Genomic DNA, 27,989 nt, shown 5'->3' with positions numbered 1-27,989 from the left:
CGTGTGCCTTCATGTTCTTTATAAAAAGTCGGAGTGAGCATCTAAACTTTAGACGCTTAAACATTATATTCTTTGAAACCTTGATAATTCTGTAGCTCAAATTACTGCAGTTTAAGCTGCGGTTACATTCCTCACGTTACATTTAAACAACTGTTAAGATGAGGAACACAAACTAAACACCGAATAAACTTAAGTTTATCCAAAAAGTATACCGGCTATAAGAAAATGCTATCACAGCCGATTATAGAATGTGATAACTGACTACATCGTCATGAAACAAGGAGTAGGCTATCATCGATCAATCCTTTCTTTTTTAATCTCTTGTTTGTGCCTCGGCGTGAAACATTTTGATCGGTCTAGTTTCCGTAAAACAAAATTCCATCTAGAGCGACGATATAGTTCCAATTACTAGAGTTTAGCTAATTTCGACATGCAAGTTGTATCACTGAAATATAGGATATATGATTGAGATGTATGTTTTTAAAAGTTATTATCATGTAGTTTCAACGAATCAACGCCCGTAACGTGAGTTAAGCTGACAACAGGCGTTTCCACAGTCGCTGTAATGCCCTTATTTGGTTATATCTAACACCAAAGTCATCTACACCAGGGCTTCCCAAACTGGGGGTCGCGACCCCGCAAAGGGTCGCGTAACGAACTTCAGGGGTCACACCGCGTATACCAATTTTACACGAAGTACAAAATACAATCAAAACAAAATATCGTTCCAGCCTAATCAACATTGAAACCGCCTTGAGACCAGCATTAACATATATTGAGCCACGGCTGGACTTGCTTTGTAGCAGAAAGCAGTCGCACCAATCACACTGAATAAATGTGTGTGCTTTTTTGTTTCCAGTAGCCTACATAGGCTATGTGTAAAGTAGTAAGTACCGGTAGGCTTTGAGTACTGGTTGCTTGAATTCAGTCTTTGCATCTCAATAAATGTCACTAATGAGTAATGAACTAATGACTAATGTATATTTCGCACTGCTAATCAATTTAAACGTGAAGGGTCGCGGAAAACTTCAGAAGTTTGAAAGGGGTCGCGAGCAAAAAAGTTTGGGAAGCCCTGATCTACACAACAAGTATACAAAAATAGGGTAAAATACAATACCAATTAGGACAAACTTTAAAGATCATTCGCCTACGTTAATAGAGCAAAAATTGTGTATGAATATCTCTTGATGTAAAAATAATGTTGGAGAGTATGTGATACTTTTCTGTATCAACACTGACACGGGCAAACTGCGATTATGTTCGTTTTAAGTATAGCAAGCGCAAATATCTCGTTGAAATAAGTCATAAAGATTTTTAGTATTCCTCACATTTTTGGTGTGCTGAGAAATGTCGCCGACTTTCGGAAATTTCGTCAGTGTTTCACCACTGCTATGAGTAAAAAAAAAACAGAACGTTGAATATGGAAAGACAGTGGTTTTGAAAGAGGGGAAGTCCTTACATCAAAAGTCGGGTTTCTCATGGAGCTATGATGCAAGATGTCTGGAATCTGCATGGTGAATTGTGTTTGTGATGGTGATTTGCAACATTATTAGAATAAAGAAAGTACAAGCGACCAACGTCAGCGTTTCCTTGCCTTGCCTTGTCGGGTTATGTAGCTATAATGTTTTTTAATTCAGTAACGGCAAAGTTGTATTTTTTTTCTTTTTGCTTCAACTAGGATTTAGCCTACTAGGCTAGGTTTTAGGTTTGTTTTAGGCTACTGTATTTAGCTTGTAATGAAATGATTGTTTATCGTTCCTTAGCCTGTAAGGACGACCACTTCAATTACAAAGTTTGTCTGTAGAATTGTTGTCTGTCCTCGATGATAAATGAGTCTCAGGTCGTTGTTTCGCTTCTCTTAATCTTAGAATCAATTGTACACCATGACAACTGTATAAACTGGTTATATTGTTTCTTGTTTAAACGATTACATTAAATAAGACATTGGGACAGCTACATAATAAAGTCGACCACTTTCTAGGGTTAACTTCGTAGACTGTGACGCAATGAATAGCTGTAAATGAAAGAATAACTCACGTCACGAATTATAACGATACACCGGAAGTCATGCATAGGCGACACGTAACGCAATGCTTTGCTTTGCCGATTTCCGTAGTCTATGCGGCATTCGATTTGCAAACAATTTTATAAAATCCTCACATAACCTCCCCCCAGAAATTGCTTTAATAATGCAAGTTTAAAGCAATTTATGATCAACATAAATGTAACATCATATTGTCAGAGATTCCTAACACAGGTCCTTTTAAACCCTTGCGAGGTACGAAAACTTGACAGCGATACAAATGGACAATATCCTAGGCATAAGACTCAAGTTATGCTTTATAGGCTTGACCAAAACATACAGTAAAATACAAAACAACGCGCTAGGATATATAGAGAATAAACAAACAAAAAATCATTACTGAATGTCCAAATACCGACAAGGTTTCTTTACTGGCCTTCCACGCCCAGTGGAGGGATCAGCGTGCTTTGTTCGTCGATCATTGTTGCATTCATAGTTGACTGAATTCAACGAGTCTTCGTTGAGCATTTGCATATGATGTAGATAAGACATGTCTTCGAAACTTGTAGTCTGAGATCACTAGAATTCTCTCAACCTCAAATTTAACTGTTCATAGATTCCTCGATAAAAGAAAAGCGTAGTTCTCACCGAGCTCGTTGGCACCATAAACGTTGTAATGAAATGATTGTTTATCGTTCCTTAGCCTGTAAGGACGACCACTTCAATTACAAAGTTTGTCTGTAGAATTGTTGTCTGTCCTCGATGATAAATGAGTCTCAGGTCGTTGTTTCGCTTCTCTTAATCTTAGAATCAATTGTACACCATGACAACTGTATAAACTGGTTATATTGTTTCTTGTTTAAACGATTACATTAAATAAGACATTGGGACAGCTACATAATAAAGTCGACCACTTTCTAGGGTTAACTTCGTAGACTGTGACGCAATGAATAGCTGTAAATGAAAGAATAACTCACGTCACGAATTATAACGATACACCGGAAGTCATGCATAGGCGACACGTAACGCAATGCTTTGCTTTGCCGATTTCCGTAGTCTATGCAGCATTCGATTTGCAAACAATTTTATAAATTCCTCACAAGCTTTTTAAAGTATCTCAGTACCAGATCTCTTAATACAGTATATACTATTGGTAGGACCTATTTACCCTTTGTTAGCCCAAATGGCATCATTTTACGGTGATGTTGCAATATCAAAGGAACTTGTTCGTATACTAAGGCATGGAAAATATGGTGTGAAATTGGATACTGGTAAGTTGTTTTTAAATATGCAGTATTGGTTGATTAAATCATGGGTTTCGACCACAATGAGTTAAAAGGAAAAGCTGACTTTGTTATTTTCTATTTCGTACAGAAGGTTTCTTGTCAGTGGATGAAGTGCTTCACCTTTTAGGTAGGACTTTTCAAAATACTTCACTTCAGGACATTCAACGAATAGTCAACAGTGATAACAAAAAACGATATGAATTAAAACATGTTGATTCAAAGTGGATGATCAAAGCTACACAAGGCCATACTGTAAAGGTTGCGCTCTTACTGATTCTTTAGTTTTGTTTCATTTGCCCTCCCCATCTCATTGTAAAGGATATCCAAATAATTAATCAGCGAGTTTTACTTGGTTGATATAAACTTTTTAGCTGTAATTTCTGTACCAACTCAGGCAAATTTCAGTTGGTGTTGTCATGTCAACAATAAGAATAACTGTTTCGTTTAATTTGATAACCATTCAAGTTCAAGATTGTTGTACTTAATATCATTAGTACATAAACCAATGTAGAAAGAATACAAGTTTATACAAGAAGACTTCAACTGATAATCTCTGTTGTGGTACATAATGAAAACATTCATAATGGCCTTTTTTGTTCTTGTCCACCATGTTGAAGCAAGTGCTTAATATGCCTTCAACTTGAGCTTGCATAGAACTTAACAAACGTTTCACACATTGTGCATAGTTTGTGATGTATCGATAATTAAAAAGAAAGAATGTCTGATGAAATAGTAAGTTACATCATAAATATCCAATCTATGTTTGTGATTAGGCCAATAATCTCTGTTCATTAAAACAACTAATAGTTATTACGTCTTGCACTAGACTTTTTTCTCATTTTACAAATTTAATAGAGTTAAGAACGATGTGTTAAACGTCCCACAACGTTCTACACAACCTCAGATAAGGTGTATTGAACATAACTAGATAATGCAAAAATAAATAATTTTTGAGTAAGTTTTTAAAGCTCCTTGTTATTGACCAAGTTCAAAGCATCTGTACTTTAACCTTGAAACATTTTTGAGTTGGCAACACTACAAAATTTTTGTAGCTTTCCATTGTTCCAAATAAGCAAAAAGTAGATTTAAATATACTGATTGGCAATATAAACTATGATTTTATGGAGTTATTCTTTTTATAAACTTTTAGTTAGCGTTTGGATTTGGATTGAGCAATTTTTTCCTAAGGTAACAGGTTTGGGCTTAACAGAAATTACTGATCCTAACAAGTATAAAGTAGTTGCTCATGGGACCTACAGCCGAAATTGGTCAAATATCCAAAAGTATGGGCTCAGTCGAATGAGGGTATGTTGGTAAAATTACTTATATGTTAAAATCAATATATGCCATCTGGTTGTGTGACAGCAGCCTTACAATTAAGTGATTCAAGTTCTCAGCTCAACTGTGTGTTGCTTTGTTGTAGTTAATGTTTTTGTCCTAAGCATGAGCGATGCTTGTGAAAAAGGAATGCACCAAAGAAATAAAACGTGTATTTGTAGAGAACTCATATTCACTTTGCCATTGGCTTGCATGGCGATCAAGGCGTAATCAGTGGGATGCCACACTCTTGTGACGTTGTTATTTACATTGACCTACCACTTGCTCTTCAGGGTACCTTTAAGTAACTGATCGTAGTTGGAGTTTTTAATATATAGCTTAGTGCTACATAAAACACTAAACAACATTAAGTAACTGTAGCATGGTTGCCAATGAAATTGTTTGTTCGTCCGCAGGTGGAATAAAATTTTATGAATCAAGCAATAAAGTTATTTTGAGCGAAGGTGACAGTGATGGCTTAATTTATCCAAAGTATTTCAAGAAAGTGGTACAACTTCGACCCTTCTGTACGTGCAGCTGATACAGTCTTTTGATTATTGATAATCTATGTCTATCTTATAGTTTGGTTAATTTATACTATGTGATGTCATGTAATGGTAATGTCATTGAGTCACGGAATATGTGATGTGGTTATGCATTGTATTGTATGGCATGACGAAAAGTAAACAATTGTACAATACTGTACAATGTGCAACCACATCATGTATTAGTATTCTGTAAGTCAATGACATTAACAGATAAGCAACATGAAGTATTAGCCATATTAATTAAATAATTGATTGGGCAGCAGAACGTTGTAAAACTTTTGGGCAAGGCATGAACAACGCTTGCTCCAAGTTCTAAATTTTGTGATATAACGCAATGTAAAAAAATCAGAATACTAAATAAAAAAATTGTGTTTATTAAAACTTGCATAAAGACAAGCTCGGTAACCGAGGCTCGAGCGATGAGGAATCATCACCGAGTGCAAAAGACTCCTCAGTTCAAGCATAAATATTCATATGTCTCAATCATACACTTACTAGTAATAGCACCAATCATTTTAGTATATACAACCATACAACAACGAATGTATTGCCTACTTAAATTTCGTTTTTTGTTTCCGGGAAACATATTTCATTTCTTTCATTTCAAAAGTGTTATGAAATGTTTTTCTATTTCAGATAAAGAGCTAACGGTCAATGCCAGCTGAAACCATTTTAATTCTTCGCGTACTTATACAATATTTCTCAGTCGCACTGAAATACTTCACAGTAATTTTAGACTATGATATTGTTTGTAAGGTACCAATACTGTATCAGTGTATCCGTATATGTTGGCATTGTGATATTATTACATATTAACGGCAGTGACGTAGCAAAGTTATTTTCTACCCAGAGCGATCTTTAAATCTGGCGTTAACGTCCCAAACAACAATTACCTTATGCCGCGTTTGGAAATATTGTTTGTTCAATTGTGAGCTCAGATAAAATGAGAGTTTGGTGCTTAAAGATATTTTGTATGAATTAAAAAGGTGCAAGAATCCAGGGTAAATAGGCCTACCATATGTGTGTTTGTATTACTAAAGTAATCAATTTACTTCTTAAATTTAAAGTTTAGCTTACTCAAGCAAACGTTTAACTAATAACTAATAAAAAATGATTGTTTGTTCCCGTTAAAATTTAATAAATGTCGTATATGTTTTGTGACTTACTTATCTTGTCAATTAAATATGTTTTTGGCTTTGACGCAATGAACTTGCATTGTCCCAATTGAACTAATTGGTAAGGTTATCATAATAATCAAACTCCACTTGCTTTGACAGAATTTAGCGTTTGTTGCATTTTCTCCACAATGAAACTCCTTTTGCTAGCATATACTATAGCGATAGCTTAAGAAGTTACACTTTGATATGTATTTCAGAAAACACTTTTTAAGTGGTTAAGCTCTTGCCAACATAAAGATAATGTTTAAAATCAGATTCTACAAATAATTAAACAGTAATGTGTTAATTTGCACCAACTCATACATAGCGAACGATTTTGGGTCCAAATAAATCCGTCCTTTAGGCTATTTTGTAAAGTGTATTAAGCTTATAACCTGAAAAAACTACTTCACAAAAAATTCTTGTTTGTAAAAATATGACAATAGGCCTACAGTAAGATGGGTTATGATAAAATACGTTATTATTATGCGAAACCTGATCCATTGCATAACAACTCGTAGGCTACAAATAAAAAATTAGTTTCTTGTAGCTGAATATTTAAATAACGTTAGGCTATAATGGTTGCTTGCTTGCAGCTCCACATTTGTCGGATAAAACAACAACCTAAAACGTTTTTGTTGCTTTCCTCCTTGCACTGAGTTACCTGATTTGCGATGTGTCGAAAGTAATTTTAATTAAGTATTTTACTTTTTCGCCGCCCCTTAAATCTTGTCGACCGGGGTTGACCGCCTCCACCACTACTGTGCAACTATAGTTTTCAATAACCAAAAGCGTAGTTTTAAAATATACGTTTATGAATCATGTACGCTTTCAAGTTTATATATTGTATGTACCAAGTTTGTAAAGTCGAGTTTTTTGGACAGCTGGCTCAATTTAAGTGATTACAATTAAATGTGATTCGAATCATTAGGCTACAACGCGGATGTATATATATATGTAGGCTATATAACACAAAGCATTAGGTTTAATAAACTAGCAAGTAAGCTAGGCCATATATGACAGATAAATAAGATAATGAGGAATGACAAAATATGTGACCTAATTTTATTTTAAATTATTTGTTTCTGTAAGTTTAACTAAAGGTAAGTGAGAAAGAAAAGTGTACTGACTATAAAGGGTGTAGTTTAATAACGCCTACTTTTATAACAATTATTGCTGTTTTTGTGCTAATTTTTGCAAATAAAATATTAAAGGAAAATTTGATTAAAATGTTTTGTAAAAACTGCCAATCAGTACAAAATAAAGCTGATAGGCTTTGCAATTGGATAAGACTGAAGTTAGCTTATTTGTAATTAGTCTTAGTTTATTGTTCATTATTATTAAGTTCCGTCTGCACATGGAAAGTTGGCTATCATTCTGGGTCCTGTATGGAACGCCAACGCCGCAAAAATAGCAAAGTGTTAAATTGAATCGCAAGTATGCAATTTATGTATTGTTTTCATAATTTGATTGGAAGGTTTTCAAACGTAACTTTATAGATTCAAATCACGAAACAACAAGCCAAACGTCAAAATCGGCATTCAAACGGGCTTTTCTGTGATTGCTGTTGCACGATTCATATGCCAATTATCAAAATGGTTTCGCAACATTTACAATTACACCACAGTTTTATAAACTTGATTTTTTAAATCAAACCACGACATTTTAAGTCAGATATAACAACTGCAAAGCAAACTGGCTGTTGGCAAGTTACAATGCCTAATGGCAAATGGTATTTTCTTCAATCGGATTGCAGTTTTGTTAATCACATGTCGGTTTTTTGAATCATGTAACTTATACCATGAATTATAAAATGGCCAAATGATTGGAAATTAGTCTTCGTGAATTAAAAATGGGCGAACCAATTTGCAAAATACATACGTGATTAAACAAACATGCATTCCTAAAAGCACTAAATGATTCTATAAAAGTACGTATGAATCGCATAACGTCTTCATGAATTGCCAAGTATAGATGGATCGGCAAATGTATAGATGATTTGCCAAAAGTGCATGAATCGCTAAATGTACATGATTCGGTAAATGCATGCATGAATCGCCAAATGTACATGATTCGGTAAATGCATGCATGAATCGCCAAATGTACATGATTCGGTAAATGCATGCATGAATCGCCAAATGTACATGATTCGACAAATGTATGCGTGAATCGCCAAATGTACATGATTCGACAAATGTATGCGTGAATCGCCAAATGTACGTGATTCGATGAATGTATGCGTGAATCGACAAATGTACGTGAATCGACAAATGTATGGATGGTTCGTTGTTAAAGTGCGCCGCGCCAAGTGTGCAAAAATGTCTCTATTGGGGAAAAAATGTCTCTCTTGGGGATACCAAGAAGAAAAAGGGATTTTGAGAGAAGACAAAGTTTTCTGAATAGCCCAGAGGGCAATAGCCTATGTTTCGGGCAGGCCGAAAGTTACCGTGTACCGTCAGTGCAAAATACTTTGCGATCAGCAATAAGCGTAAGCTTAGTTTTGTTCGCAATGAAGGATGGGATGTTTCTTTAGAAGTTATTTCAACACTACACGCGTTAGGTTATGTTCTATTTGAAATGTGATTATTAAGCCGGGCCAGTACTGCAGTGCTGTGGTATTCCTTTCCATTCAGGTCTGCAATTCTGACTGCAAAATGAAATAAACCCAACCAACCTCATGTGCTGCTTAATAAAACGCTAAAAGGCGCTCTTGAAAGACTAGCCTGAATAGGATATACCAGCCTTCCACAGCACTGCAGTACTGGTCCGGCTTAATAATCACTAGGGCAACCAGTTTTTTGACCTAAAAATTTTAAATTTTGACCTCATTTTGAAAAACGCTATACTGATAGTCTCTACACTGTCTACAGCAACTTTCTAATCTAAAGCTGCATTTAAAAATGACAAAATGCTTTTCTAGTGTTGACTTTTTTTTCGTTTCTGCGTATTGAGATTGACAACTTGCAGTTTCAAATGCAATGACGTCACATCGTGACGTCACCAAACGCGCTGAAAAGCCTTCCCTCTCTTTGTGGCTTTGGTTCTAAGTAAAATTTGCGGGACTGGAATTGTTTGCGGTACAAGAAAAGAGAAAAACGGAAGAATAATATTACAAAATGGTTACAAAATTACAAGTTTAATAGATTTTGACCTAAAAAAAAAGACCTAACGAAACAATTTGACCGTATTTTGACCTAACGTAACATTTTGACTTTATCTGACCTAATAACTTCTATACCACACGTCGTACAAAGCTGAAATTTGTTTTGTGCTTGTTTCATAGCATTCTGAGCAGGTAAAAAAAAATTGACCATATTGACTTTTGGTTGCCCTAATAACCACATTTCAAATACAGTCGAATCCGCTTAATTCGGACACCGGATAACCCGGACAAGCGCTTTATTCGGCCAAAATGCTCGGGAACGGAACAAAAGTAAAAATTGAACGTAAAAAACTCCCGTTAATTCGGACAATTCTCCGCTTAATTCGGACACAGGTTCGCAATTCCTATCGTTACATCGTTAGGTTATGAAACAATAAACAGTACTTTGTTGGTTCTAACACAAGATGCAGTTGCATTATGAGTGATTATGGTGAAACAATGACGATTGATGCGATAACAATCGACAATGAACTCATATAACGCCGTGCCAGCTTCATAGTCGCTTTTACTTCGGTACCATTGCGACCATCTTGTAGAACAGAATGGTACAGAAAAGTTTAGAAGAAAAAGTGAAATTGCTCACTAAAGTAAACGAAGAAAAAAATGACGACGCTTCCTTGACAGTTCGATAGTTAGCTGCGTTGGCGGGGATATCAAAACGTACTTTGCAAGATTGGCAGAAAAATGATGCAAATCTGCGTGAACAACGTGAAGAGACTATGCTTCGTGGACGAGGTTTAAAGACAGAGAGGAAGCGGCTCAGAATGTGCGTTTTATGCGTACTCATTTACTCGTACTCTTGTGCGTTTTATGCGATCAGTGCCAATTACTGCAGTATAGCACACGTGCAATTCATTTATTATGCAACACTACAGTATTTTAAATGCGTTGTTTGCCTTTACGCATGACCATGAAACGAACAATCGATTTTCCGCTTAATTCGGCCAAAAGTGAGCGGAACCAAAGTGTCCGAATTAAGCGGAGTCGACTGTAGAACATAATCTAACGCGTGTAGTGTCGAAATAACTTCTAAAGAAACATCCCATTCTTCATTGCGAACAAAACTAAGCTTACGCTTATTGCTGATCGCAAAGTAGGCTATTTTGCACTGACGGTACACGGTAACTTTCGGCCTGCCCGAAACATAGGCTATTCGGAAAACTTTGTCTTCTCTCAAAATCCCTTTTTCTTCTTGGTATCCCCAAGAGAGACATTTTTTCCCCAATAGAGACATTTTTGCACACTTGGCGCGGCGCACTTTAACAACGAACCATCCATACATTTGTCGATTCACGTACATTTGTCGATTCACGCATACATTCATCGAATCACGTACATTTGGCGATTCACGCATACATTTGTCGAATCATGTACATTTGGCGATTCATGCATGCATTTACCGAATCATGTACATTTGGCGATTCATGCATGCATTTACCGAATCATGTACATTTGGCGATTCATGCATGCATTTACCGAATCATGTACATTTAGCGATTCATGCACTTTTGGCAAATCATCTATACATTTGCCGATCCATCTATACTTGGCAATTCATGAAGACGTTATGCGATTCATACGTACTTTTATAGAATCATTTAGTGCTTTTAGGAATGCATGTTTGTTTAATCACGTATGTATTTTGCAAATTGGTTCGCCCGTTTTTAATTCACGAAGACTAATTTCCAATCATTTGGCCATTTTATAATTCATGGTATAAGTTACATGATTCAAAAAACCGACATGTGATTAACAAAACTGCAATCCGATTGAAGAAAATACCATTTGCCATTAGGCATTGTAACTTGCCAACAGCCAGTTTGCTTTGCAGTTGTTATATCTGACTTAAAATGTCGTGGTTTGATTTAAAAAATCAAGTTTATAAAACTGTGGTGTAATTGTAAATGTTGCGAAACCATTTTGAAAATTGCCATATGAATCGTGCAACAGCAATCACAGAAAAGACCGTTTGATTGCCGGCTTTGGCGTTTGGCTTGTTGTTTCGTGATTTGAATCTATAAAGTTACGTTTGAAAATCTTCCAATCAAATTATGAAAACAAAACATAATTTGTAGAGTTCCCATTCAATTTAACATTTTGCTATTTTTGCGGCGTTGGCGTTCCATAGTCCTGTGCCATTCTGATCAGTTCGTCGTGTTTGTTTGTTCTTTCGAAGGACAATAATATTCCCAATATATTCAATTTAACGTGATTTGCATACTCTGCGTTTTTATTTATTTTTTTACAAAGAATGATATCATATCAGACGAAAACAACACGATTGTGATATAAACTTGCGCATTCGGCTTGTTACCGACTTTTCCTCTCATCCAATTCAACTAAAACAAAGAGCAAAAGGGGACGGCAAGAACGAGAGGAAAGTTACGCACTCGGGGAATAACCGATTACGTTGTTTACCTTTGCAGGTTGTTTTTGACAAATTAATGTGACCAGGACCCTAGCCCCTAGGCTTATTTTTACTGAAAGACCATACGTTTCAAAGTAGTTGTCGCGGGTCCTGGTTTATCAAACTTCCATGTTATGTCATAAAAATTTTAGCGTAATAAAACTCATTCCTAAACAAAGAAAAACAACTTAAATGTGGCTCGCTATGTAAGGGCTTAGGCCATATCAGCCTAGCATATAGGCTATGCTGTCATACTTGATATAAAACTAACATGCAGAGATAATCTTAAATATCTTGACATTAATTATGCTTTATTTAAATGAAGAAAAATGTGATGTATATCCTATTTACCTTAGGGTCAGGTTACAGGTGGATTTTGGGTAACCATGTGCCATCTGGAAGTTGGCGTTGAAATGAAGTTTTGAGGGGTCTAGTATACAAGTACACAACCAGATGACGTTGCAATTTGAGTAGTTAGGGTCTAGTATGCAAAGGCATCCTGTGTTTGTGCACTTGTATACTAGACCTGTTTTGAAAATATTGGTTATTGAAAAATACGCTATCTGGCTTCAATACTTACGTGAGTGATAACTCGGAAGTTGGTACCTATGATGGAGTGTTGTTGGCTAGAAAGACGAATCTGTGAGCAGACAGCATTTCACTATAAGCATCTTTCACAGTATAACTGAATAAATGCTTAGCCACTATGAAAATTTATAGTTTAAAACTTTTTCTAACTTACTGACCAAACTTTATTTCATTTTTGGCTGTTTTTGTTGTATTACCAATATGTAGTAATATTGGTTGGCATTTTTGCAACCAAATGATGTTATAATTTTGAAGTGAGGTTCTAGTGTAATAATGCATGACGCGGTTGTGCACTTCTGCACTAGACCCTTTTTTTTAATAAACTGAGTCTAGCAAATAATTATTGTTACAAACACAACAGGCTGGGATTGGTGTAATAATTATTTTTTTCTTGGATCTTGCTGCATGTGCAATTCAATCATGAGCAAAAATAATCCAAAACGCAGAGCAAAATGTTATGGAAGCCATAAAACGTCTATTTTAGCTGATTTAAACAAGTAAGTGCCAGTAATTTTGATTTTTATTGTGTTACCAGTCCTTAATTATTTAACTTGCACATAGCTGTTTTAATGAGTATTTAACTTTGCAGCACAGTGTTAGAGTTTTGAAAATATATTTTATGTATTGCAGTGATCGTTTTGATAGAGACTCTTACTGTGATGTCACGCTAATAGTGGAGAACAAACTATTTGCTGCACATAGATGTATACTTGGAAAACTTTCCAACTTTTTTCACAGAATGTTTAAATCAGAAGTAATGTTTAATGTTGTTTATTGTTGTTTAAAGCAGTTAATCTTAGCCCAATTACAACTATTCCTAACATATAGGATGGGCGGATCCAACTCGCGAGATCAGTTTGCTTGGCCACCCAGCCAGTTTTTTGTATTGTAACCTGTTAAACAAAGCGGGAATCCTGCTCACAATTTTTTCACTTCTAATGCTTATCTGGCCAATTGTAAAAAGCGTTTGGCGATGCCTTAATATAGGCTACATCAAAGCTATGACCAACTTGCAGCTCACTTGCCGCATGCAATGTAGTTGAAGGATATGTAAGAAAAAAGAACTTTGCCACTTTTTCCAGTTCGATAATTGTTCGTGAGCATGTAATTAATTGTGCTATAACTACAAAGATTAGCATTGTCACTTTCACTCCCCACAGTTAATGGCAAAAAGTAAACAGTCCAAAAAAATATACAGCCCAGTGAGTGATTTTTGTTGTTATGTATACCCAGTGAAGACAACTGCTCAATAAATTAACAAGCAACAAACAATTGTCAAAAACACCCTGGCTTGTGGAAACTCACCATAACAAACCTTTTCCATCTAGATATTGTAGCAATTGGGTTCGCTTGCCGCTGATTAATAACTCCTAAAAAGATTTGGCGAACTCACACATCTACAGATAATAAGAGCTGTCAAATGTTATATATTTGATCAATGGTGTAGATTTTGCATTTGTGGCTGCTACAACAATTAGCTTAAATGCTGCACATTTTATTTAAAATTGCTTTAACACTAGAACGACCAAGCGCGTCAATTGAAGCATTTTAAGTATTCAAGTATTCTTATATTCTTACATTTCAAGTATTCTTATATTTCCGCCAGGCATAACCTTTTTCTGCTGAAACTGCTTGACAGTTATTTATTTCTTACAACGCTCAGTTTGTCTGACTTTTGGGGTTTTTACGATTAAAACGGAAAATTTAAGCATGAAACGAATGACGAACAAAATGAAACGAATGACATTTAATGCCATTTCTCCTTCAAGGATCTTTTTCTCACTAAATGAAATGATTGAATTGTATTTTTATGAGTGTTATGTGTCAATTGACACACTTGGTCCTTCTAGGTAGTTTAAAAGGTCGTTCTAGTGTTACTTAAGAGCAAGGACATTAATAATTTTTGCTAAACCTTAGTATCAAGTATAATGAATTATTCAATGAGCATTTAAAAAAACTAGCATTATTTTTGGCCCAGTAAAATGTTTTGGTTAGACATAGTTGGGTGACACTCTTGCCCAGTTTTCGATTTTAATATAAGCGGCACTATGTGGAAATAGAGAAGCTTGTTTTCGGTTTTGTCATCATTTAACACGTATATTTGTTATTAAGCTCTGTCTCAGTTATTATATCATAATTGGCAAAATATTTATGGCTCATAACTATGTGAACTGTTTTATTTTTTGCATTGCAATTCTTGTTTAAATTTCATTTCTTAAAGGCGATAAAAGTTTTTTTTCTGATTAAGTTCTTGATTTTGTATAAAAAATGAACACAATTTAGAAAAATAATATATATTGTATATTTGTATTGTATTGTTCAATTCACCATTGACTTTGGAGAGCAAAAAGTATGATCCTAACATCATTGGAGAATAGTCAAACAAACAGTATGCTCACAAACAATTAATGAATGTGAAAAAGCTGCAAAGCCCTGAGGGCTTATGCAATGTGTGAATTACATTGGTATTCTGCAAAACTTTGGATCCAAAACTTAAACACATATTAGACAGAGATAAACTGGTAATAGTAAACATTTGTTACACATGAATCTGAAAATCCGATGCTAAATTCTTGACATTTTGCAGATGAGAGAGAAATATGATTCAGTGGTACATGTTGAACTAATAACAGCGGACATCATGCATGAGATACTTGCATTTGTATACACGGCTTCTATTGAACTCAATGAGAACAATGCCATGGACATTCTTGCTGCTGCAGATTACCTGCAAATGGATGGTATGTTTTTTCAGTTTGGTGCCCATGTTAGCTTTTGTTTACCTATTACCATTTTTAGCATATAGAGTCACTGTTGTTGCTAATTTGCACATGTTAAGCCCTTGGTGTTTTGCTGCTTTTTCTTGTTTGTTAAATGCGTATGAGCTTGTATTTTCTTACTCTTGTAGTCAATTGTAGTAATTATAAATAAGCGATGAGTAAAATAAATGATGCAACGCATTGCCAGGATATACAATGTAGGCTGATCATCTCAAAGTGGACGCTTCTTGTTTACTTGCATTTTAATAGGCGATCTGTAGGATCAATGAAATTAATTTGAGTGATTAAAAATCTTGAAATAGGCAAAGTTAGGTTAAAAGGTTTGGACTGTATAATGCTTAGCAACATGTTTGATATACATTAGCCATTAGCATCAGAAGCTATCTGTCTGCATCTAACGCCATACAGATTTTATATTTCCTGTACGCACGTGTAAGTAATGTACTCTGCATATGATAAAAACTTTTACTTTTAAGCATTGTGTATGCTTTTGCACCAACAACATATTGATCTGTGGTAATGGTAATAAATTGTATACATATATAAACATGACTGAACAGTAAGTTGCGCAACATGTTGGTAAAGCATAACTTCTGATATTTTTAACTGCATAAGGTTTCTGAAAGGAACGGTACATATGCCAAACTATTATTACAGGCATGTATTCGACATTTTTATAGAGCTCAAGAACTTGTGTGCCAATTTCTTAAGCGGCTCAATGAATAGCGGCAATTGTTTGACAAGTGGTTTGTGTGGACAAATTTATAACTGCAAAAGCTTGCTGGAATGTGCTGATACAATTGGCGCACAACATTTTGAAGAGATAGTAAAGGAAGATGAGTTCAAAGAACTTGATTTCAAGACCGTTCTTTCATTTTTGCAAACAAGAGATCAAAAGGTTGGCATAGTTTACTTTTATGGATAAAAAATCCCAAACGCATGTAATTAAATATTTGTTTTTATCAGGCATTTGGAGCTAAAACAGTTTATGAAGCTAGCATTGACTGGGTGAAATATGATACTGAAAATAGGAAGGAGCATTTTCCAGATTTTCTAAAAATTGTTAAACTTCATCTGTTGCAACCAAGTTATTTGGAAGAAGTTGTCGCTGAGGAAGTCTTGGTAAAAAGTTCAAATGAGTGCAAAGAGTATTTCCAAAGTGAATTGCTACGCAGCCTTAAAATGCCCAACAAAATACAAGAAAAGGTACCAGAATCTGTATCTGAGAGCAAAGCTGTTAAAGTTAATGGCTTAAGCACTGTCAGTCCTTTGACGAAGAAGATATTGCCCAAACGAACCTCTGCTCAGAACCCTTCTACAAATGGGGGCCGCCAAAGTAGTGCAGGTCGCTTCCATCGCACCGTTGTATCTTATCCTGATGATGTTGAATTTTCCAAGGAGTTGGTGCGTATTCTTCGGCACGGGAGAAACAAACAAATAAACATTGATTCCAGTTGAGTTGTTTTAATGTTTTCTTAACAAATAAATACTATGTTATATAGTTAGTTGAACGAATTATCTTATTTATGATATTTTGCCAGGCGGCTACGCAAATGTTCCTGATATTCTTCAAAATAGCAATTTTATGAAGACATGTGGTATGAGGACACTGGATGATGTGAAACAGCTGGTGGATAATGATGAGAGGAATCGTTTTGATCTCAAATGCATAAACTTGGTGTGGAAAATAAAAGCTACATATGGCCACAGTGTTCAAGTAAGAATTAGTTATTTTATTATACGTTATGCTTCTACTATATTGAATACCTGGCCGGCCTGGCCCTAAATAGTTAAACAAATTTGTAATAAATTGCTCGTCTGGTTAGCGTCCGATGACTGATTTTGATAATAGGCTACAAGAATTGTTAAATAAATCCTGAATTATACCAACTATGGCAATAAAACATACCACATACAGTGTCTCTTTCATGCTGTGTAGCACACAAAATATTACTTGAAGTTAGATGTATGCTGTTTAAATTGTTTTTTGGTCTGGGAATGTTGTGGATTGTGACCCATGTGCAATCGTTGGATGCAAATAGAGACTAAAATATATGACACCACTTTCCCTTTTGTTCAATTTCCACTTTCCCCACTTGAGGAGAGCAATGGATTTGCATCCTCAAGAGGGCGAGGCATACGCTGTGGTGCAAGCTTGCATAATTTTTGTAATTGTATATGAATCTCATTTTAAAATGCAAAGGAAATACAAGAGTGTATAATTTTTTATGTTTTAAAATCGCATCAGAAGGTTCAAAAAGGCCAGTCAAGCCAAAATCGTCACGATTATTCACACATTCCATATCCCGGTAATGTTGAGGTCTCAAAAGAACTTGTGAGAATACTGAGACATGGAAAATATAAAGAATTGCAAATGGATTCAGGTGAATATCATATAAAAGTACCGAAAACCTGTGACTTGCAAAAGTGGAAAATCAATACAGATATTTATAAATTCTTGTACAGTAGTTGCAGCATCTATAATATATAGTATCACTAACAGAGTGTTTTCTTACACTCAGAGAGGTTCATATTTGTACAAGACATACTTGATTGCCCAAGGTTTCTAAATCATTGTGGTGAATTGACTATGGAGGACATAGAAGATATTGTGGAGTCCAGTGATAAACAAAGATTTCTGATGAAATGTGTTGGTTCTCGATGGAAAATCAAAGCAACTCGTGGACATTCTGTACCAGTTTCTTAATTAGTAGAAAGCAGTGCCTTTTTATGTACTTTTTAATGTATAGAATGTGATTCTACTATCTACGTTCAGAATATTTTTATTAGTCCCATTTGTGTTGTTTTTGACAAAACTTTAAATTAGTTTTGTTTCTTTCCCGAAATAATAAGTTACATTTCTTAAGGTATTTTCTGTATAGAGTTCAAAATACCAAAAATTCAAACCCACACCAAATTTACAACTTAGCCTAGACCTGCAACAAGCTATAGCTAGCTATAGCTATAACAACAAACTAGTCCACATTCGCATTGGACCGGAAAATTTCTTACTTTTTTTAATATGCCGCTTTGAGCGCGACATCGTCACAATCACCGTGGTGCCAGGAAAATTGTCTTCCTATTGGAAAGTGACCCCTTAAACGTATTGGAAAATAATAATGGTGATAACTTGCTGATATAACAACTAGCACGGCCACTAAACCCGATACCCAGTCAGATATCTGAAGTTTAAAATGCTTGCTTGTGTTAAATACAATATGCTTCAGAACTGTACATATTATTAGTTTGTTTTGGTAAACACAAAACAGTCAAGTGCAAAGTATCTATTGATACATTTTTCATGTTTGTAATTCAGTTTTTAATTCCCTTCATGTTGGACATGTATTGATGTACAACTTGTAAAAACAATCATTATATAATTTGTTGCAGTAATTTAAGTAAATAGTTAATTACATTTTTAAATAGATATTTCATTGCTTTTGAGTTTGTACTGCTACCTACATTGACCGAAGTGTCTTGACAAATTCAGCTTATTTCAACGCTGTTAATGAATTCATATATGTACAGGTAGTAATGTTGTACCATCATTCCCATGTTTATAACATTTAATGATAAAGATTGAATATATATACATAGATTGAATACTTTTCGTTTTACTGTGGTGCTGCCTTGTTAGATTTTGTTTAACATTGCAGCAATAATTGTTGTGTAAATACAAACTGATGGTTTCTTCATCTCACATATTCCCTTGATAAAATCTAGTTAAGACAGCAGTCTTAAGCCATGTCATCGTGACTAAGACAGAAAATTTTTTTTCTTGGGAAACACTGATTATATTTTCACCACTGTAAAGAGTTAAATTGCCATTCACACTTGGGCACATCTCAGGACTGAAAAGGACAATCCTACCAAAGCAGGTTAGATTATGTTGGTCTTCCTCCTTTCAGGTTGTAACAAAAACAAAATTCTTCCAGACAGTAAACTCATCATATTTCAGTTTTTTAATAAACACATGCACATATGAACAACAAGGCACCAAATGACATGTTGTGAACTATTTAAACAGTGCTTAAATCCATTTCAATCAAATCAACATGAACTTTCAGTTAGTAAGTTAAAGCTGGTTAGTTTATGTTGGCAGCGTCCACTCCACTGCTTCAGGTTGTAAAACTAAAGTGTCCATGGGTGTATCTTGCAACCATGTTGCTGTAAACCTGACATAGTGCACCAAGAACTCAAGATGCCAAATCTCTGGCTGATCTGAAAAAAGAATGGAAACTACAAGAAATGTGCAAAATTTCAGAAAGCCCTACATCGAATTTTCAAGAAATTTCATTACAGATATAGATTTTATAAAATTTTCAGGAGATTGACGGCCTCTTTAGTCATTGTAGGCTTTCAGCCACACCACTACCCGAAAAAACTTTATGTCCACTTATTGTGATGATATTTTTCTTGACATAATACAACATGCAGTTGGCTTAGTTAGAATCAGAGCAAGGAATAAAACGAATACATTGCTAAACAAACATTTATTTATATTTCTTACAGTAATTGTCCATATATACTCTGTTCCATAGGGAGGAAGCTAGCATTGCATCACTGCCAAGTATTCCTTCATCAAGGAAAATGAAGAAAAGATGAAGCATAGTGTAACACTCTTTCATCTTCTTCCTCTTACTCAGATTTTCTTTTAGCTCTTCTTCAAACTTTTCAAGTCTGTCTTCTACATCTTGCCATAGCATTTTCATCATCAATGTAATTATGATCTTAAATAGAGTTAGTATACATGATTCAAATTTTACAAGGGCAGGAAGCAAACAAATATACAAGTTTTACTTTTTTTCGCATGTAACTACAAAGTAATTGCTATCGCTAACAGTAAGTTTACTTGCTAAAAGACAGAAGCAGTATTGCATGTACGAAAACTACCCAAAGTAAGATATTGACAACTTCCAGATTTCAAACTTCATTGGAAAGCTACTAATATTAAAATGAAATAAATTTCTAAACAATTTCTGACTCAAGGTAACTATCGCAATACTTTTGCTTTGCTGAATACTTTCCATATAGAAATGTATGATAGGAAACTAAGGTTAAAAACCTCAAAAAGCATCAAGTGTGTGTACCAAGTGTGTGTTAACTGTGTATCATATTTAATTATTTATACATACAACTATAAAATTCCATTAACCAACTCGGTTTAACAAGAAGCAAAAAAAATTGTCACATGTCAATAGAGGCATGTTTAGCTTCAACTGATTTCATTCACACCACTAGACAACAATTTAGTAGAATTTGTTAACTAGGTTTAAACAATGCAGTATTCTAAATGTCACAGATGACACCAAAATAACAAGTTACGAATTGAAACTGCCAATTAAATTTTGAATTTTTTCTGGAAAATGAAAAGATCTAATAATGTCTTCACCCCAATTTATTTCAAAATGACTTAAATGATAAAAGTAAGTTTTCTGGTTTAAATGATTAATTTTTACAGGCATTTTAATCCTTTATTTTTCATCACTTTTTAATGACACCAAGAATGCAGTCGTGCTAATAACCCTTTATTAGTAAAAATGATGTGTGAAGGTTTGTGTTTGTATATACCGACTGCTACTTAAATGCAGGTTACACATGGGAACCAACAACTGAGGCTCCAAAACAAGATAAGATGCATCTATCCAGTATCCATGCAACGTTTAGGCAAGTATGATTTTGTCTTATATTCTTTTTGTCCATTATACCTCTCCATCCCGTCCTTCCTGTTTAAAACGAGAGCATAGAAACCAGAGATGTATATAAACTACATTCAACCAGCATCTAAACGAATCTTCCAGTCCAGCATGTTCACGTAATTCTGCATGCTTTACCTGCAATTATCAGAAAGAATTACAGAAACGATGGCAACTAGAGGGATATAAAAATTCCATATCCTTATTACTATGCAAATATTTCAACAACTGACTATACAATTGGGACAAAGACAAACCTATTCATGAAGTCAAATAAATTTACCATAATTACAATAATATAATTTTACAAATAAAATGATTGCAAGTCAACTCAAGTCGTCAACCATGTCATCTTGTTTTTAATTTTCTGACTTTATCCTAATCAGGGTAGAGCTGATGGGACTGAGTTGACAGACAACTCCCTCCCTGTCAGAGCCTACTGTGACCCCCTCTAAACAATTCTTCTTTTTCTTGGTTTGCCAGTTCATCTAAGGCTTTGACTGTCACTCAGTGAAGAAATTGTTTCAGTTGGTTATTGTTCAATTCATTGGTATTTTACTGGTTAGTGTGGCATGCCTGACTTGTTTGCAAGTATTTGCTAAGGCACTACAGTATCGTATATGGGACCTCTCAATATGTCGAACTAGGGTCTCAACACTTAGGAATGCAGTTTTACACACTTGATGTTATGCCAGACACCCTTCTTAATAAGTTTATTTTCAAGTCAATACTCCTAAGGGCACTCATTCCGTCATCATATAACATTCATTGTATAGGTGGGAATTGGAAGAAAAACTATCAATTTAAAAATGAAGTGCTATTTATAAGTGATTATGCTTATTTAATGGTAGAGTAATAACAAACAGAGTTCAAGAACTCTTCTCTGTCCCCAATAGCTGCTTAAACTACGCATCAAATAAATTGATTGAACGCATTTAGGTATTTCATAATAAGGACTATTTTACACTAAAAAAATGTGGAATGATTGACACTCCTAAGCATATTTGTGATGAACATGACATACCTTTTTAATTTTAACATCTGAATATGCATACTGACTATGCAATTATATATATATTTATAAAACTAAATATTTAAATTTTACACCTATCTTAAACTAACAAAATTGACAACAAGCAAATTGATCGAATCCAAAACTTAGACAACCTACCTTACATACAAATAAATAACCAGTAGACATCATTTAGATATTCAACAATGCTTACCCGATATTTTACAACTTAATGAGGAAAAATTATCTTAGCCTAGTTTCCTAGTCTGCTCACTCACCTTCATATAAATTCCATTCAATAAAACGTATGCAGAGTTATTCAACTGTTGTTTTGTGTAATTCTGAGGTAAGATAATACCAAGCTTATGTAAGCCTTTACGCACAGTTTCTTGTGTTTTTAACAGTCTTCCAGAACCAGGCTTGTCAAACTCTAAAGAATTCTCTTTTTGATAAGGTGAACGCGACTGCAATGACAGCAATCTACATTTGTAGCATACATTCTGGCAAAGCACCTGTGACTGAAATATGCTTTTAGAGTTTGGTTGACTTGGAATCAGTTTTTGAACCACATGAACACGGCTTAGACTTCTTACCAATAACATGTGCCTTAAAATATGAGACATAATGTCCTGAGAAACTATTGCAAGAAAAAAATAAAATAATCAATCAACTGTTTCAAGATATCTGGAGAATTCCTCATGAGTCATGATATGTTGGACAGATTTACAAACATTACTGTGCGTGTAGCCACAATGATTCAATGCCGAGGTGCATGGATGGAGCACATCATCATTAGATACTGATCTATGCTATGAAAATGATCTTTAATCATGGAAGAAATTGCACAGCATATAACTTATGTGCTCGGAAGCCTAAATTATTCATCGGCTCGGTGGTGGAACGGTTAACATGCCACTGCCTGGCTTGTAAATATATGAACTCAATTCATTTCCCAATTATGCTGCTATTGTAATACCTTCGAGCAAGGTATGAACGACGCTTGCTTCTCTTCAGTGGTTCAGGCTGGTGGCTGCCTGGAGATATTGAGTGGTCAACTGTTCGAAATTTGGGCAATATTACAAGAAATCCAAAAAACGTATATCAATTGAAACTTGCACCAAAACAAGCTCAGTAACCGTGGCTCGGCTTCAATAGCAGTTTTAACTGAGTACTTGTTAAAATCTTCTCTTGACATTACCAATTGCAGCCTGCTGTTTTTGAATAGCACCCTGCAATTTGTGATGTCACGTGGTTGATGATCAGTGTAACGCCCTACTATGTTGATGTCACATAGTTGCTAATTAATGAATTAAAGAGACATGGTCGTATTGTATTTTTTATTTTTCGTCATTGCCATTACATCAGTGTGATAAAATAACAATTAACAATTCCACCAGCAAGCAATAAGCGAGAAAAAGCAGCAAAGCCCAAAGGCTTAAAACGTGCAAGAATTATGTCTAAATGTACACAAAATGATAAAGATGAATAATGGTTAGCACGGTTATTTAGTTTATCTTTTATGTAATATTTTTAATTTATATATATCTTAATTTATAAATTTATTAATTTATTGTATATAAATATATTGGGACTAATTTAACGCAAATTTAAAATTGAAAACTGGCGTTAGCAAAAATTAGCACATGCTGCACAAAGCTGCACACGATGCACATAGCAGCTATGTGCAGATGTGTGCTAATTTTAATTCAAGGATTCAAAGCTTTATAAAATAAGAAATAGGCAACATATTTTCCAAATTTCTTTTTATCGCGTAAAGACATTCTTATGCTAGTTACCTGAGCGAAATTGTTACAATTTGTTGCCCAGAACGCTTGTAGATTTAAAAAGAATCAAAGAGGGTCGACAACTTCTATTGTTAAATATAGGCGATTGAAAAAATCTTCCCATACAGACAGTAACTCGTAAAGTGTATAGCCTATATTCTACGCATCCTTGCTCGTTTAAGCAGGTACGATAGCATTTTAAACTAAGTGACTATTTCACCATAAGTAAGTCACGTTGCGCATAGTTAAAGATAGACGGTTAGGTTAGGATAATGGGTATGCAAAAAGTTGATTTAAGCTATTAGGGTTTAACTTAAGTTGACTTTAAGCTAGATTAGAAGGAGGATTTTGGTTAGGTTTGCGTTACTGTGTAATAGCATTTAAGTTAGGTTAACAAGAAATCACAAAAAATAGCTTTGAACGTATGTTTTTTTTCCGATAAAAGAGCGACAGCCTATGTATACTTCTCACATTGCTCAGTTTCCTCATTCTGTATCATATCGTCCAGCATCGACATTACCTTTGGAATACTACCAAAAACTAAAATGCCAAGTAGTGTTTACGACCATTTTGTAAATTAGTGTCTGCCGCTATTAAAATCATTTTGCTGCCTATTTATTGTTTGCAAGTTTAATTCTTATGTTTTGCTAGCCTATAACAAGGTTTGAATCATGCTGCAATGTTCTCTTCGCCCTCAGCAATCAATTGCAAAAATAAATGGTACAATACATTTCCTTGTCGGCTTGGTAGCCGAGTGGTTAAAACACTGGCCTGGCAACAAATATGACTTGCGTTCCAAGATCGATACCTAGTGGCGCCAAACCGATGTAATGCCCTTGAGTAAGGAATTAACGACACTTTTTTGGTTCATTGGACCTGGTGGACAGTTTCAAGTTATAGCAACATTATATAAAAAATTAATTAACTAAAATAAAACATGTGTGACAATCGGAAGTTCAACAATGGATAGCTCGGTAGCAGGGGCTCAAGTGATGAAAAATCATTACCATGTTTAAGTCGTGCAAAGACTTTCCTCAGTCCAAGGATAAAGATTATCATACCTTATGATTTCAATACATTATGTCAGTATTATAGGCGTATATCATAGAACAGCTGTGCTAACTTGTCCACAAATGGGATACTGCTGTATGGTAGACTAGTAGAAATTGAACCAGCTGCACGGATGAGATTTATCAATGTGCACGTCAAATTTTTTCGCGCCATTTTATAATAAGTGGTAAACTGATACGGATTATTTGAATGCCAATTTCTAATAAATAAACGAAGATGTGAGGCTTCAGTGAACACCATCACGCTAAAATTTATGTCTTTGCATTCTTGATTTCTTGTCGAAAATTGCCATACTTAGCAGTAGGGCATTTGGCTACTGTATGACGAAGAGATGACTACAGACATAGCTCTTTTTAAAAGAGTCTATCTTGCGAAAGCAGAAAAGAAAGAGTAATTGTTAGCCAAAGTGTGGAAATTGACTTCGTAAAAGCATGGCGGGATCAGTGGTATTCAGCTCGTAATTATCGACATCAAAGTTAACTGTTTTTAAAGTTTCCAGTTAGCAATATATTGATCAAAAATTGCAATTTTTGGAATATTAAACTCAACGTCTAAAATAAAATTTCAAGCAGAAATAAAAGAGTTAAAATATTTGTAGCAAGTGTTTAACCCTATACATTTCCGTACTGCAAATTTTAGAAATAAATTAATGTCAATGTAATAAGCATAGATAACTTATGGAGATGGTTGATGTACAAAATGTATGTGTGTGGCTGTATGGGGTATCATAATACATCTCCAAACTATGCATCTCAGCAAAAAACACAAACTTTGCCACTGAGTGTTGCTAAAGCGTTTCTCACATATTTTATCCATTGTTGACATTACCACACAATTTGTACATTATGTTACAGTAGGGTACCAAAATTTTTTTTAAAACATTTCACACTTTGTTCGTATAATGGCTCGGTCAGTGTTTGCACTTAATTCTCTTTCCTATTTGTGGAAACACCGATTCTACAATTGTGTATGAGTTTAAACAATACTTGATTTTGCTGTTAAACAGACAATGTTAACAGCCTGGACTTGTCGTGTATTCCAGCAGTTCAATGCATTGCCTAACGCTAGGGGTAATGCACATGTGCTAAGGTGCAAACAGACATATGTGCATAGGTTACTTGAATAGTTAATTGTGATATACTGTGTTTGGAATCTGTCTACGTGGTGTTTGAACCAAGCTAACCGGCTACAATGAATCCCAATCCAAAGATATTTTTAATTGTGTATGGAATTTCCTTTTTCCTTTCATTTTTTGTTGTGGTACCTGTTGGAATTAGTGTTGCAGACTTCAATGGCTACTGTTTGCTTTATGCCAAAGGTATCAATAGTACTATGTTTGTGAATGCCATCTTTGTTGAGATAGCATAAAAGAGTTTTCCATAAAAGTGTGTGCACAGTTAATTGCTTTAAATACTAGAAAAATGTTTTATTTCTTAACACTGTAGCATATACTATATTTTTTTACAGGCAATTTCACCCTAAATAGCGACTCCAGTCAATTTTCAAGCACATTTCACTTAATTGATTGGGGACCAAGTGGTGTTTGCAATTTCATACTTTACATGGGTATCACTATCTTAGTATTTTCAACAGTTTTGATTTGGAGAACAGGACTTCTTGTATGGAAAGGCCATGACAGGTATCATGGTACATTGTAAAGCATCAGTTTTCAAGATTCAACAGAGTTGTGCATGTTGTATAAAGATGGTCAATTAAAAAATTAATTTACATGCCATTTAAATGTTTCAGGTCTCCTTTTACTTCATTTGTTATTTTCGTATCAAATGGTGTCATAATGTTTATGACATTTGTTGCAGCAGTGATGAATTTAGTTGGATATGATAACTGGTGTGGCGCCTTGAATCAAGTAGCAAGCAATGTTACGTGGGTGTTTGTAGCTGTAGTTATAAAACATTGTATTAATGTATTAATACAATGTAATTGTATACATATATAACTGTTATTGTATTAATGTTTTATCACAAAGGCATTTTAGATTAGCCATAAGTCATGCTTGGTTACAAATATTTCAGTTGTGATAAATCCGACTTGACAAATCTTGATGAACGTTTTAATATACATACTGAACGATTTCAAGACAACTTCAGTGCAACCCAGGTAAAGCTTTCTTTGACTGCACAAGTTTATTACTTCTATGTAGTATATTTGCTACAAGTAGTACCACTAACCTAACTACATTGTTTTGTTTCTACTCTTAATGATCATGATTTTTCAGTTTGGATTGTGGGGATGCTTCTGCACTTGGCTTTTGGGGACTATTTTTGCATTTTTCAAGGTGTACTACTACCACAAACATGATGACTTATTGCAATCCCTTGCCTTTGAAAAAGCAACTTTGCTGAACAGACGATTTCGATACCAACAAGTTGATTCAACAAATGATTTGTCTTAGTTTGAATATAGAACTGCTCAAGTCACACAAAAGTCACAAACTTTAACAATTACCATATCACTGTGGATTGCTATTGTTCCATTATTAATCCATTACTTTTTAATGAAGAATTTAGAATAGTGTCTTTACTTAAATATATATAGATACATGCATTATATTCCTAGTTGGTATACAGATATTTCAATTTCAGTCTTATAACAACTCTTACTTTGGATGTTTGTATACTGCCTACATGTATCAAAAACTTTTAAGGCTAAATTGATATTATGCATCATTAGTATGCTGCTTGTTGCCTCTTTTTTCTATCCAATTTGTAACTATAATTCATAACTTATAGTTATGAAATGATCGACCGAGTACACAAGTTTGCTAAACGTTCGTAATGTGTGTGTCTTATAAAAATTAAGATTTTGTTGTAATTTATTTATATTGCAGTGAAAAACACATTTTTTCTGATCAAAAACTGTATTAAACATTTGATATTCAAACATTTATACCACACACACAGCAACTCTCGCGTAAATACGTCAGTTAACATTTACAATAACGATTTGTTGAAATCGGTACAGGACATAAGGTAAATGAGCCAAACGCCGACTTATTTATCTCGTTAGACGTTTTCTGCGACTGTCAAAATGACACGGTTGTCGTTGTTAGTAATGGGTGATTTTGTGCTAGTACAGTACTAAAACACCACTGAGTTGTTTGTTAAACTTTTTTCTGCTCGGTTTCGTTCGGTATAAT

At 34.7% G+C, this 27,989-nt stretch overlaps 4 protein-coding genes across 6 annotated transcripts; 3 read left to right on the top strand and 1 right to left on the bottom strand.

The window, feature by feature from the left end:
- Positions 1-1,522: 1,522 nt before the first annotated feature.
- Positions 1,523-6,339, top strand: LOC143462478 (tRNA 2'-phosphotransferase 1-like). The gene is made up of 7 exons (XM_076960670.1): positions 1,523-1,733; positions 3,130-3,294; positions 3,398-3,567; positions 4,498-4,614; positions 4,809-4,920; positions 5,043-5,153; positions 5,811-6,339. Exons 2-7 carry the CDS (start codon positions 3,207-3,209, stop codon positions 5,837-5,839), a joined length of 627 nt encoding a protein of 208 aa, XP_076816785.1. The 5' UTR covers positions 1,523-1,733; positions 3,130-3,206; the 3' UTR covers positions 5,840-6,339.
- Positions 6,340-11,941: 5,602 nt separating this feature from the next.
- Positions 11,942-18,964, top strand: LOC143462406 (uncharacterized). Of its 2 annotated transcripts, none has more exons than XM_076960562.1 (8): positions 11,942-12,986; positions 13,120-13,243; positions 15,077-15,230; positions 15,950-16,167; positions 16,236-16,722; positions 16,811-16,986; positions 17,521-17,653; positions 17,792-18,964. In XM_076960562.1, exons 1-8 carry the CDS (start codon positions 12,895-12,897, stop codon positions 17,974-17,976), a joined length of 1,569 nt encoding a protein of 522 aa, XP_076816677.1. In that variant the 5' UTR covers positions 11,942-12,894; the 3' UTR covers positions 17,977-18,964. The 2 variants fall into 2 exon arrangements, with proteins under 2 accessions (XP_076816677.1, XP_076816676.1); XM_076960561.1 differs by having other exon boundaries at positions 11,945-12,986; positions 17,518-17,653.
- Positions 18,965-19,213: 249 nt separating this feature from the next.
- Positions 19,214-22,919, bottom strand: LOC143463107 (ubiquinol-cytochrome-c reductase complex assembly factor 1-like). 2 transcript variants are annotated; one of them, XM_076961484.1, is made up of 5 exons: positions 22,490-22,916; positions 22,256-22,407; positions 20,978-21,103; positions 19,780-19,999; positions 19,214-19,490 (listed from the first exon to the last, which is right to left on the bottom strand). In XM_076961484.1, the coding sequence occupies exons 2-5, from the start codon at positions 22,259-22,261 to the stop codon at positions 19,360-19,362; spliced, it is 483 nt and encodes a 160-aa protein (XP_076817599.1). In that variant the 5' UTR covers positions 22,262-22,407; positions 22,490-22,916; the 3' UTR covers positions 19,214-19,359. The 2 variants fall into 2 exon arrangements, with proteins under 2 accessions (XP_076817599.1, XP_076817598.1); XM_076961483.1 differs by having other exon boundaries at positions 22,256-22,919.
- Positions 22,920-25,851: 2,932 nt separating this feature from the next.
- On the top strand, positions 25,852-27,737 carry LOC143462457 (transmembrane protein 179-like). Its single transcript, XM_076960640.1, has 5 exons — positions 25,852-26,150; positions 26,300-26,471; positions 26,582-26,716; positions 26,866-26,950; positions 27,069-27,737. Exons 1-5 carry the CDS (start codon positions 26,024-26,026, stop codon positions 27,243-27,245), a joined length of 696 nt encoding a protein of 231 aa, XP_076816755.1. The 5' UTR covers positions 25,852-26,023; the 3' UTR covers positions 27,246-27,737.
- Positions 27,738-27,989: the final 252 nt, after the last annotated feature.

The sequence above is a fragment of the Clavelina lepadiformis genome, chromosome 6 (genome assembly GCF_947623445.1).
Source record: "Clavelina lepadiformis chromosome 6, kaClaLepa1.1, whole genome shotgun sequence".
Classification (NCBI taxonomy): Eukaryota; Metazoa; Chordata; class Ascidiacea; order Aplousobranchia; family Clavelinidae; genus Clavelina; species Clavelina lepadiformis.
This window is presented reverse-complemented; position numbering and strand designations above follow the sequence as displayed.